This window comes from Mastomys coucha, unplaced genomic scaffold, assembly GCF_008632895.1.
Source record: "Mastomys coucha isolate ucsf_1 unplaced genomic scaffold, UCSF_Mcou_1 pScaffold3, whole genome shotgun sequence".
Classification (NCBI taxonomy): Eukaryota; Metazoa; Chordata; class Mammalia; order Rodentia; family Muridae; genus Mastomys; species Mastomys coucha.
Genome location: NW_022196909.1, coordinates 38983394 through 38997189, shown reverse-complemented (window position 1 = coordinate 38997189; position 13796 = coordinate 38983394). Strand labels below are relative to the sequence as shown.

The following is a 13796-nucleotide window of genomic DNA, read 5'->3' as shown; positions in this document are numbered from 1 at the left end:
CATATATATATATATATATATATATATATGATACTTCTTCAGGTCTTGGTTAGTCATGTGGTTGAGGTATCACAGGTATATCTTCCGTGAACTTTCTAGGAAACATGTTTTCACAGATGATTTCCTTGTTCTATGACTTCAATATCTTTCTGCCCCCTCTACTAAGAAGTTCTTTGAGCCTTAGGTAGGCAGGAGTTACGTTATAGATGTATACATGGGACTGGGCTCTCCACTATCCCATGTTCTCTGCTTCTGGACAATTGTAGTTTTCTGTCATCTCCATCTATTACAAAGACAAGCTTCTTTGGTGAGGGATGACATCTACATTATCCGTGAGTAGGAAGATATAGATTTAGAATTGCAGTTAGGTATTGGGCTGATTTAGTAAAGTTGCAATTGTAGGTTGTTCTTTAAGATCCATGACTGCACTAGCCCCAGATAGTTGGCTATGTTTCTAGTAACAGGCATGCCTTTCTGCCTACTAAGCAGGGCTTAAGTCCAATTAGAGAGCTGTTGGTTACTGCCAAGGAGTGAGTGCCACTATGACATCCGTAGGGTTCCTGTGCCATGCTGTTTGTTGTGTTTCATAGGAACTACAGTTGGTAGATCTATTTGTTGCTTTCCACTTTCAGAAACCTGTATAGCAACTTCTGTATCAGGAATGCTATTCCTTCCTTGGGGAGGAAGTTTTCAAGTTAGAGCTAACTCAGATCCTCCAGGTTTTGTGTTGGAGATATATGATATCTTCGTTTATAGGAATTTAACTTTAAACTTCTGGGAAGCAACCAAGGATAATAGCAATAGTCTATATTTTGGGGGGTAGAGGGGCTTTGATGCCTACCAACAATTTGAAAGGTGATTTGTTATGCCGGGTATCTTGCCCAAGTGGCGTGTATGTGTGTATATATACATATATTGACTTACATGTATTATATACAAATTTAGGTAAATAAATATTATGACTTCTTATGGATTTTTCAGCTATCCCTAGTGTTATCTTACCCTCTGTCATCCCTCTCCTTTTGTATTGATATCCCTCCCCCTCTGCCTGATTTTAAGTGCCACCCTTCATTCCCTTCTGGTATTCTCTCTCATTTGAACAATGTCTCCTATTTCAATTTGGGCTTATATTTGGACATCTTGTAGGGGTGGCTTAAAACAAGTCTATGCTTCCCTCGTCAAAGACCATACTAATACTAATAACTAATTAATGGTCTACTGATTTTGAATACCTATCAAATTATCCTGCATTCAATCTATGGACTTTCACTGAGTGAAACTTAGCTAAAACATAAAGGCCACATCAAGAAGTTCGGAAGCAAAGTTACCAGAAATCATCTATAGCTCACAAAATACATAACAGATAGCACAAACAAAATACACAGGACTGTGCTGTGCACAGTAGAATTGATTTGTCTTCAAGGTCATAAATCCAAGGAACTCTTTTCTCATAGGAATAAATATATTTCCATTTGACAAAGAAAGATATCTTCACCACACAGAATACAGGAAACACACTCTCAGAAGGCCTGAGAGTATGACAACATGATAAAATCCACAGGCTTCACAGCCAGAGATTATTTTTAATATAATGAAATACATTTTACTTTTGTTTCAAGTTGCTCATCTGTTTGGAACTTATTACAATGGCAAAGGAACTCTTCAAAGCCCTTACGCTCTTTTCAATAATAAAATCATTTCCTTTTGTTTAGACTTTAGAATACAAGGAGGCCAGCTATTTTCAACAATTAGAAGAAGAAAGAGGCTCTCACTCCTGTGAGGATTATGGCTTTGGAAAGGGTTTTATCCAACTTGAGGTAGTTCTGATTTTTTTCTTCCCCCTATTAGGACAGGGGAGCTCGGGGAAGTGGCTGTTCCCACTCCCAAAATGGCCTCAACGTCTGCAAAATACTACCGAAGTGCCTTTCCTGAACTTATGGATAAACAACCCACTTTGCATTTTATGAATGACGAAGACCAAGAATGTAAAAAATATCAACGTAAAAATGGACTGGAAGGTGAACTGCAGAGGTTATTATTCCTCTTTTCTGTTCTTCAGTAAAAAACAAAAACAAAAACAAAAAAAACAAAAAACAAAAAAGCAAAACAAAACAAACAAACAAACAAACAAAAACCAAAAGTTTTCCTTGGCCGAGAGGCTTTCGTTTTAATATTTCTATGGAAAATTTAAGAATTACATGGGGAAAAAAACCCGCTGCTTTGATACAGTACAGTGGGTGATGGCAAAGTTCATGAGTAGGATGTGGTGTGTGGGCCTGGGGGTGAGAAGAGAGAGATGGGTATGGCTGTGAGGGAAGAGGAACGGGAGCAGGGGGAGTGTATGTGAGGTCTGGAGTGGAGGTGGCTTATGGGAGAACAGCGGACACAAACGTGGTTCTCGTAGAAGAGCATTGGGACAAGGTAGTTTATGTGAAGGATCAAAGTGAGGGCTGGGGTGTTCACACAGGAAAGTGAGGTTGGGGCTTTTAGAGCTCATGTAGAATGTAGAGAAGGGTCTTGGCTGGTTCCTGTGAGGACTGGAGTCAGGGCTGGTGAAATTCTTGTAGGGGTTTGGAGTTGGGGCTGAGTGGCTCATGTGGGGACCCTCTTCTTAGCTGCCTGGAAGCCAGTCTTCTCCTATTGACTTTCAGATGAAGATGTAGAATTCTCAGGTCCTCCTGCATCATGCCTGCCTAGACACAGACTGACCTTCTGAACCTGTGAGCCAGCCCCATTTAAATGCTGTCCTTATAAGAGTCATTTTGGTCAGTGTTTCTTCACAGCACTGAAAACCCTAATGTGATGGTTTGTATATGCTCGGGCTAGGGAGTGGCACTGTTAGAAGGTGTGGCTCTTTTGGAGTGGGTGTGTCTTGTTGAGTGGGTGTGTCCTTGTTGAAGTAGGTGTGGTCTTGTTGGAGTGGGTGTGGCCTTGGAGTAGGTGTGGTCTTGTTGGAGTAGGTGTGGCCTTGTTGGAGTGGGTGTGGCCTTATTGGAGTAGGTGTGGTCTTGTTGGAGTAGGTGTGTCCCTGTGGTTTTAAGAATGTCACCCTAGCTGCCTGGAGGCCAGTATCTGCTAGCAGCCTTCAGATGAAGATGTAGAACTGTCAGCTCCTCCTGCACCACGCCTTCCTGGACACTGCCATGCTCCCGCCTTAGTGATAATGGACTGAACTTCTGAACCTGTGAGCCAGCCCCAACTAAATGTTGTCCTTCTAAGAGTTGCCTTGGTCATGGTATCTGTTCACAGCAGTCAAACCCTAACTAAGACACCTAAGATACTGTGAATCTTCCTACACAGGTGGCATACATATAGATAACTCTTGAGAAGAGGACCCTAAGTAGCCCTATTATGCTCTTAAATATGTGAAGACACAAGGGGATATTGTGAATCACTCATAAAAAAGCAACATCGTCAGGGCTCATCCCATGTCACTCAGAGTGAGAAAAAGTGGCCGTGACCCTTGGATTATGGGAGTTTGGGTTAAACAGTGGTTAGAGCCACTTCCTAGAAATACTTTGTGTATTCATTGTTTAAAGGGAATACAGGAGGATAAGGACACTAGCCAGCTGTGGCCACACACACCTGTGCTGCCAGCACTTGGGAAGGAGGTAGAAGGATCGGGAGTCTGAGACAAATCTCTTCACTATGTAGTTCAATTATGTAACTGGCTAATAAAAGTCTCTTGATAAATGGGAAGAGAAAGAAGGGAAGAAAGGATAAGACAAGAGTGTGGGGAGGAGGGAAGGGAAGAAGAAAATAGATCTAAGATCATATAGCTGAAGTATTTCCAGAACTCCGAAGGAATGGGATTCCTATTCTGTGGCACATGATATGTCTATAGCTGGGGAAAGGCGGCCATGGGCAATATTTTATTTGTTTGTTTCATCCTGACATTTTGTACTGAAGGATCTTGTTTATTCTCCCCCAAAGGAAAGGTTCATGCTCCTCTCCCTCCTCCTGCCTCTCTCCTCCCTCTTCCATATACATAGACAATATTACCCATTACAGAGGGAAAAACATAATAGCTTGTAAAGTACAGGCCTCTTAAGAGAGCTAATGAATTCTGACAGTTCGTTCACTACCCATAGGAGATTCCCATCTCTGTATGTTGAAAAACGATGATGGATGATGGGTGACAGGCTGCTTTCTGTGACCCCGAAGCCTGCAATCCTTCAACATGACAAAGTCTGTGTTAAAAAAACCACATGAGGCCAGGCAGGCAGGGCAGATGGTAGAGAGGCCAGGCGGGCAGGGCAGATGGTAGAGAGGCTGGGAGGTAACATTGCAGAGGGGCATGTCTGCAGTGACTTTAGAGAGACCTGGTTGACAATGTGACAAGTTCCATGGGGTGCATGGGATTGCTGCTAAGGCTTGAGAGAGAGATTGAGAGAGAGAGAGAGAGAGAGAGAGAGAGAGAGAGAGAGAGAGAGAGAGAGAGAGAGAGAGAACCTGTGTGAGAGATGTGAATAGCCAGCCAGAGTACTCTAGGCAGAGAAATAGGCAGATGGAATTCTTTTAAGCATCAGGGTAGATTCTATGAGACACAGCATGGGTACATCGGGAGATAAAGCTTGTGAGGAGGTGAAGATGTCTGACTTAGGCGGCTCTTGATAAAACAGCAGTTCAAAGAAGAATCAAGGGAAGGCTTCGCTGTTCACACGAAGGTTGACGGTTTGTTGCACCACTCACTTGATACACTGGAAGTAGCTTTCCAGGTAAAAATTAGAAATATCATTGTGATCATCAGAAGGAAAGAGCATTTGTGATGGTCTTGATCCTTTATATACTTCTGTCTGGTAGATTGATCAGCACTCAGAAAGGATATGGAGAGCTGAAAACTAACAAACACTATGTATTTTAAAAGTACAGAATCTAGAGTGCATTGGTGATACGTTGAGGGCCAGGAGTTAAAGTGGCTAAGCTCTTAAACGCAACGATTCTGCACATGTAACTCTCCGTGTGTGTTCAAGGTAAACATTTGACTAGGATTGTAGGCAGGTGGGCACTAACAAGTCATTCGTTTAAATTTCTGGCTCACTCCCTATTTCGGATACTTATATTTTCTTTAGAAGAAACGAGGCTGTCTTTAACAGTCATAAATAGCTTAAACTACGCATCCAATAAGTATTTGACTTTTACTAAGGGTTCTATGCAGCTATTAGGCAGGGACACATTATAAAGTGTAGATTAGTAGAGATAGAGAGACGGCTCAGTGGCCAAGAACAGACACGGTTCTCCCACAGTTCCCTAGTTTGATTCCCAGAACTGACATCAGGTTCTTACGACCACTTCTAACTCCAGCTGTGTGATGTCTGACACCTCTAGCCTCTACAGGCACCTGAAATCACATGGGCACACAAACCCTCCCCTCATAATTAAAAATGATTAAAAATATATATACAATCTAAGAAGAAATGTATTGCTAACCATCATCTGTGAAGATAAAGAGAAACTAATACATTCAATATGGAAGAGATACATTCAATATGAAAGAACCTTGCCATGCTATAGGCTATGAGGGGGTTTCTTCCATGTGGATACATTTTCTAAGCAATTGTTTAATACTATGATTTAGACTTCTAGCCCAAAGAAGGAGATAAAGTTCAAGGAGTGGGAGCCGAGAGTAGACTATTGCAAAGCAGCTGCTAGTGCTTAGGATAGTGCTATACATGTAATATTACACAGTAATATATTATGTATAATACATATGTATATATCATACATCATATATAACATAAAATATTATATGTACACACATATACATGTTCATATATTATATATTATTTTATATATGTTTATTATTTTATACATGTTTATTTTATACATATTTTGTACATGTTTTTACATGTTATATTCCTGTATTATATATAAACATGTATATGTGTATAATATCATGACTGTGGCTCTGAAGTAAATTAGGATGCCCCTGCCAGACACAGGAGAAGCCACCAAGTGCCAGCAGGAAGATACCGTAATGCAGTGTTAGCAGTTTTACTGTGGCCCTTGTTTAATCGGATTTTAATAAAAGCTTTTAATCAAAAGGATGTAGATGAAGTGCAATTATTCTTTAAGGAGCCAAGAGACAACAATGAATTATTAATAATTTATTCATTTGATCTCTTTTAATAATTCAAGATTTTTGCTTTGTAGTGGATGCCTAGCGTATAAATACGATTTTGAGCATGCTATACTAACGGCAGTGAATTTTCTGTGACTTGTTCAAGTTTCCCAGTGTATGCGCTAACCCCATGGTCATCAGACTTCTGAAATATGTTTTTGTATTTCCGTCTCACAGGAAACGAGTGGTTGTCACTTTCAGGAGAATCATATGGAAAGATGAGATCGTTCACAGCTCAAATGGGGATGCCACTGATAGTGGGTGTATGTCATGGATAACGATTCAAAGACCATGGTCCATCAATGGACTCACTTTGGGACAGAGCAAATGACTGATTGCCATCCTCAATGTGTCCCACCTTTTCAATATCCTCAGATGAGTGAGAGCAGCCAACTAAAGCCAGAAAACCTGTCTTTCAGCAGGGTGTCCTTTTGTTTTTTGTTGCATGTACTTGGTTGTTTTCTAGGGAGGCTGAAGTTTCCTACTACCCAACTTCATCTTTGAGGCTTCACTTTTACATATTTTTTTACTTGTCAGCAGAATAAACCACTGGCAGAAGCAGCAAGAAATAAAGTTGAGAAATCTCTGGTTTGTGACACAAGCCATCTGTTAGTGTGCCATATCCCTCTTAAAGGCAGAATGCCTCTTCCGTCCATAGCCCGACATGGTCCTATTTTACTCTTCTCAGCTTCCCAAACAAATTTGGATCAAATTCAACCATAACAGACAACCTTCTTCAGTCAATAAAAAGCCAAATACTCAGGTGGGGGGAAAAAAGAAAATGAAATATTTACTACTGAGAATGACTGTGTGACTGTGGCATTTCAAAAAGTACCAGGGTTTGCAGCCACTATTTTCATCCACTGTTATTCTTGCAATTGATAATTTTTGCTCATGGTACTATCAGGGTACCTTTAGGTTATAGCAATTTGGATCTAGTGATGACTTTAAAAACTTGTATTGATAATATAAAGTGTTACTGGGACATCAACACTTATCTGTTCACATTTCTAATTGATTTTTTTTTTTTTATCTTCTGTAATTGGTGGACTGAGTTATATTGCCCTCAGATGTCTCGGGACAACTGTTGTGGGTGGTCAAGGAAATAGATTTCATGTTTAAAACAAAGCAATCCAGACACAATATTTAGACAGTGTTCAAGATTCCCACAAAGATAAGCATCATGGGGCCCAGGGAGGCAGACATAGGAAGTGGATAGATATTGTTTAACTTCTATGTGGTCCCATAATAATTACAAATCAATGCCAAATGAACCCCCTGTGTGTGAGTGCTTTGTACAAAGGGAGACAATGGTGTACCTTCACTGAGGTATAGTCAAGGGGGCTGTATCACTCTGTGTATCCAGAAGGCACTCTACCTGTCTTTTCTGTTGACTGCTTGTAGTCAGCTACATTATGCTTCTAATTGTTGTTTTTGAAAACACATACGCTTTCATTCTTTGGCTAAAAAGAAAAATCTCTTGACCCATCAACACTAAGCTTGGGATCGGCTTTAGAAAACTCTTTGAAACTCCGGATAACTGAAATACTCTCTTTGGGTAATTTCTTAGGTCTTCTTTCATCTGTTCTCTGTCAGCAAGATAAAGATCTAGAGTGATGGAGACTTACCCACTTCAACACTATTAGTTCTCCAAGGAACACAGAATTACCAGGTAAAGACACTACCAGTTACACATATATTATAATGTGAGGCAAGAAACTATTATGTACTATGAACTAAAATTAAATGCCTTTAGCATAATGGTATTGGAAGTTGGACTTACATATATTTAATCCAGATAAGCATCCTTAAGCAACTGCATGTCTGTGCAGTGAAAAGAGATGGGTTTGGATTAAATAAAACCAAACCCGGTCTCTCTTCTGCTCAGTATTAGCCATGTATTTCTATGACAGTCACAGACCCTGAACTTCGTATCCACGTATAGGGGTGTGAATAAGACAGCCAGGGGGTGGCGCCCAGCCAAGGACTAGCTATAAAAACCAACATTCCTGGAGCATCTGCTCAGCAAGCCTCCTTTCTCCATTTCCTTTGTATTTCAAATTTTTATTTAATTAGGTAATTTCTTTATACAACTCTGGGGATTGGAACAAGGGCTTCATGGCTGTCTGGTAAATGTTCTACCATTGAGCCAATGCAATATTAATATTTTCAGTTATTTTTTAAAAAGAAGGTATCATGTTATACCTAATTATGAGGAGTGCATGTGTGTGTGTCTCTATGAAAATACTATATAATACATGTGAGATTTATTCAGGGTTTATTGTTGTCCTATTTTTTACTTACAGTTAACCTCATTCAGGATTTATTTGCACCTAGAAAATTCTTATTCTTCCTTCAAAATGAAATCTCAAGTCTCAACAGTCTAATGGTGTCCGTAAGGATTAACTCATTTCCACAGTTCTTTTGTGGTTTCATTATAATATAATCGGTGTTATTATTAAATAATAATTACTTAATATTACATTTAATATGTAATATTATTTTAATGTGACATAGATTCCCCGAGTTTGAAATTTCCTTTCAGTTCTAGGTTCATCTTTCAATATAAATAAAATAGCAAGTCATACATTTAAAAATCCCAGGAAGAGCAAAAACTTTTAATATATGCTAGGAAAAGCAACAGCACCAAAAATAATATATTACAGTAAATAATATATAAAGCATATCATATTTTATTGTTGTCATTGCTTATCTTTCATATCTAGCAGTTATTTTATAAAAATGTTAAAATATAAAATATGATTTAATATTTAAACTATGTACCTCTGACCAGTGCACACATGTGCATACAAGCACGTGTGCTCACACACACTCAGACACACAACATATATTGAATACTACTATAAATATTGTTTCAGAGAAAAAAACTTCAATGTTTATAGATAAAAATTAGTTATTATGGTTCATATTTATTCTTATTTTTAAAACATGAGAGGACCACAGTAGCCACCTAATGTTTCTTTGATTAGCATTTCATAAATTCAAGGAAAATAAGATTTTAGGTTAATTTACCTTAATAACCAAATCAAATTTTTGATGGAAGTCTCTGTTTACTGGCTCCAGGAGAGTAAGTTCTGCAGTCCTGGGATGCATGTGGAAGAAGCGGGGGTAATCCTCAGGGGTGCCTGTGAGAGAAGAGACTCTGTTCAAAACTGACAACAAACAGAAACTTGCTGATCTGAGTCATCTCTTCCCTTCGTTAGCTGAGCAACGCACTTACAATCTCATTAGTAAATTAAGTTTATAAACTATCCCGTGTATGGATAGCAGATACGAATGTGATATGTAATTAATTACTTTATGGGTTAGGGAAGGGAAGGTATTTGTTGGGATGGCTTTCTGAATTTCTCTTTATTAAGAGAGCTCTTTAATTATTTTGGAAATTCATCATATGAAAAGAGACATGAAGGGGAGGAAAAACAAATTTTGGATTATGAAATTAAATTTTAATCATACATAAATCTTAATTATACCTTTCATGTTTTTCATCATATATCACATGAAGACTAGAAATTTAAACCAAATATCTAGATGCCTAGGAACTACAACAGGGAAGCTTTCTTTCTTTCTATTTTTTTAATGATCAATAGTCAACTAAGTATGGCAACTACTGAAATTTTAAATGAGGTTGTTTTTGGGTGTGTGTTGATATTTCTTAAACACAGGCACTTTAATCCGTTGAGATACTTTTGTTCTAGGATTTTTTTGAACTTTGCCGGTATCATTTTTCTCTGTGTATTAGAATATTCTTGTTCCCAAAGTAAAGAAATGTCAGGTCAGCGTTGTCAGATATAAAAGTCAAATCAAATTACATTAATAATTAAGCATGTCGGTAACCACCAGTGACCCAGGCAATAATTTATACTTGTAATGGGGACATGAAAATTGGAGAGATTAAATATTCCTCCCAAGGAGAAATTTATATTGACTTATTTCAACAATGGTAAGTAATTATCTTTGATACTATAGAGAGATTTATTTATAGGGCAAAATTGACAGAAATGAGTTGAAATAGGCTGTGGGAGAGTATATAGAGAACACAGAGAAGGAAAATGCAGTAGTTTGGTCATTATCCATAGATAGATTCCTGTGGATTTCAGGACACAAGCACAGATTAAGCTGCACTGAGATTCCATCTCTTAGTTTGGACACAAGTGGTAGGAATAAAGGGTATTGCAAAACCTGTGAAGGACTTGTCACAATTGACCTGTACCAAAGCCTTGTTTACCTTCTTTGTAACAGCACTGAGGATGGACCCTAGAGCTTTCTTCCTGATCAGTGCTCTCCCCTTGCCTGCATCCTCAGGTCAACTTCATAGGAACACCATTATTGTGATAAATAACCATCTAAAATCTATAGTAAGTCATCTGGCTAATTCAATGGCAATATATCCTTGAATAAATGCTATATCCATCATCCATACTCATATACATACATATTTACACACATACGTAGTCTTTAACTCTCAATCTGGTTATCTTTAGATAAGTAAAACTGAACTTAGAAAACTGGCCCACTACAAAGGAATATATAGTATATTGAAATGGAAAGATTATAATATTAAAATTTGATGATATGAGAGAGAGAGATAGTGAAGCATTAAATGACAGAGTGGTATAGAAGTCAGACTTGATTGATGATTAATGTTTTATTTTGGGGCCCATAAATAAGTTCTATGTAATTATAAAACAGATTGGATTTAAAAATACCTCAAAAATGTCAATCTACATATGAACCCATTTGCTGACAAATACGACCAAATATGTTTAAGTTTCCACTTTCATAATATTAAAGAGAATTGTGATCTACTTATCATTATGGGGGGGGGTAGTTAGCACCATTTGAAGAGTGGAGAATTAGATAACATGTCAGCATTTTTTAAAGACGGTCAGCTATACTGGGAAGCCAAAGAACTGATAGCGCACATTTGCTAATGTATCTCATTAACTTCAAAAGGATACAGTTTGATACCTTATCCCAGAGAACATGGCCATGACAGAAAAATTATAGATTAAATTAAGATGTGTACTTTACTTATACCATGATGGCAGGGTTCATGCTTTTACTCTAAGATAACTATGAGGGTGTCTTAGGATAATTTAAATAATTAATTACATGACACTTGAATTCTAGCACTTGTTATGAGTGTTGGAAATTGATAGACAGCAAAAGGGCATGAATGTAGGATTAAACATAAAATTAGGCTATTTCTATCTTAAATCTTGGATTAGAAGATTAAATGTATACTCTCATGTTACAGTTTAGCACTAAGAAGCAACATGCACAGTCCATGGCTTTGCACTCTGAAATGGCAGTGCTCTTGGAAGCAGTGACCACCCTTGGTAATCAGGTTGTCATTGGGTGGGAAATCCTCTTTATCAAATCTAATAAACTTTCTCCAGGATGTTTTCCTCTCTGGGTCGATGGCATAGATTCAAAGGAACTATGAACTCTTTCCCTGCAGGTGTCAAGAAGGATTTACATGAGTCCCAAGCTGCCATCCACTTTTCAAGAGCCAGTAAGAAAGGTTTCCCTCTAAACATCAGACACAGTGGATATCCAAAACAATAACTGTCATGACTTGAAACAGACCAAATATGTATAAGTTCCTAAGTTCATCATATTAAAGACAATGGTGCTCTACTGATCATTATGGAGGGTGGTTGGCACCATTGGAAGTGTGGAAAATCAGATAACCTATCAAAAGTTTTAAAGATGGTCAGCTATACTGGGAAACCAAAGAACTGATAGCACACATCTCTTTTTAATGAAATTATTCAAGCTGGTAATGAAAAAAGGAAAAGGCCTAATAATAACAAAAAAGGACATGAGGATACCCCACCACATTTACAGGATGGGGTTTTTGTCAGGAGCCAAAGATGGGAATGTTGATCTGGGTCTTCAATACTGCGAGGAAAGACTTTCTATGTGTTTGCATTCATCTATGTGCCATGGATATTTACATGTGTGTTCTGGGATGACAATACAAAATAGGTCACGCATCATCCATAAAATGGCTTCAGCAGAGACATCAACAGAACATCATTTGTTTACAGTAAATCTAAGAGGCAGCCAGGTGGAATCAGACCACAGAGAGCACAATGCGTTCTGTGGAGAATCTCGACAAACTTCAACTCATGTTTCCAATAAACACAACTAAGTGGAAAAAAAAACCACAATGGGAGAAAAATCAGTGTAAATTAAAAATGGTTCAATAGAAATATTATTCTCAACATGAGGACATTATTTGGAACCCTGCTATCCTGCCTGATGTACTTCAAAAGAAAAAAAAATGAAAATAAAAACTGGAAAGTGTAAGTATATTTGCAAGAAATCTATAATAAATAACGATGAATAACAGACTTTTAAACAGTTATTTTATGGACATTTGTAATAGATATTTGTGGGTTAATGAGCTATGTTTGAAGCCTTTCTCATGGTCATAAGACAGAAGAAATGGAAGGGAATATAGACATAAAGACAACTTTACTCTGTTCATCACTTCTTAAGTAAGAGCAAATGGAAATTTTTTGATTCTCTCATGTTTTTATATATTTCCATTGGTATTTATTTAAAGAACAGCATAATTCAGAGTTGGCCCTGATGGCCTCACCAGCCATCTCTTCAGAGAAGAATGCAGTGGAGATAGGCTGGAAGGTTAGCCAAGAACATAAACAAATTATGAAACTCAGCTGATCTGGGAAGAGGGGCTTAGCTCCCTGAGAGGAACATGTATTAGCTGATAACTCTGGCTTTACTGTAGGGGAAAGGGGAATTTACATTGTAATCTTTTTATTTATAAATCTTCTTCTTCATCTAAGTGCCAAACAGCCCCATGGGGAAGATGTTATTATTGGATCTATGAAGAAGAGAATGCTCAGAGAGATTAACTTGAACTCTCACAGCTGGTAAGTGAATGAAGCAGGAGTTTACTATATCTGTTTCCCGATTCCAAACCCCTCCCCAACAGGTCCTAAAGTCCCACCTAATGAATGACACAGCTGCATTTATTGGCCTGTTGTAGAAGGGAGATTGGTAGAAATGATTACAGCATACTAACAGAACAGGTGTATGGCTAGAGATCTAAAAAAACAGATCTAGAGTAAATTCTATGTCACTTTAATATTATATTTCTTAAAAATATGATGCTTTCCCAAGGGGAACTAAAAATATGATGTCTATGCATCCATTATACACAGATTTTATACTTACCTGAAACTCTTGCATAGAAACAACTTTGATTGCTCAAATTTTAATGCAAACTTGAAAGCTCTACCCCAAACAGGTTAAACTACGAACGTAGTATTATAGTGAATTTCAGAATGTAATACTATTGTGGTCAATAGAACCAATGCTTGTGAAAACCATATATACATGAGAGGTCTACATTTCTACCTTCATAGTTCTGTGAAAGAAAGGACAAGCTGAGTTAAGCCCTGTGTAATGTTTACAATGCTAGATTTAATATGTTTTCTGTCAGAGAACTACAGTTACTTTATCAGAAACTTCACATATTTTAAAAGTATAATTTCACATTGATAAAGACACCACTGTCATTAGCAAAGCATAAGTTCCTGTCAATCATTCCCTGATAGCTCCTGGCTGCCCTTCTCCACTGTGTAGTTATTTTCCAGCATGTGTGATTTTTTTTTTT

The 13796-nt window shown here is 37.8% G+C and overlaps 1 protein-coding gene across 22 annotated transcripts in view; it reads right to left on the bottom strand.

Moving 5' to 3' along the window:
• Pcdh15 (protocadherin related 15) overlaps positions 1-13796 on the bottom strand; it is a 1206525-nt gene that overhangs the window by 311457 nt on the left and 881272 nt on the right. For all 22 annotated transcript variants that reach the window (XR_004112186.1, XM_031346915.1, XM_031346916.1 and 19 more), the window contains one exon: positions 9155-9267. Coding sequence is in view for 21 of the 22 variants with exons in the window: in XM_031346915.1 (XP_031202775.1) it covers positions 9155-9267 (113 nt within the window). In the remaining variant the exon portion in view is untranslated. The remainder of the gene's footprint in view (positions 1-9154; positions 9268-13796) is intronic.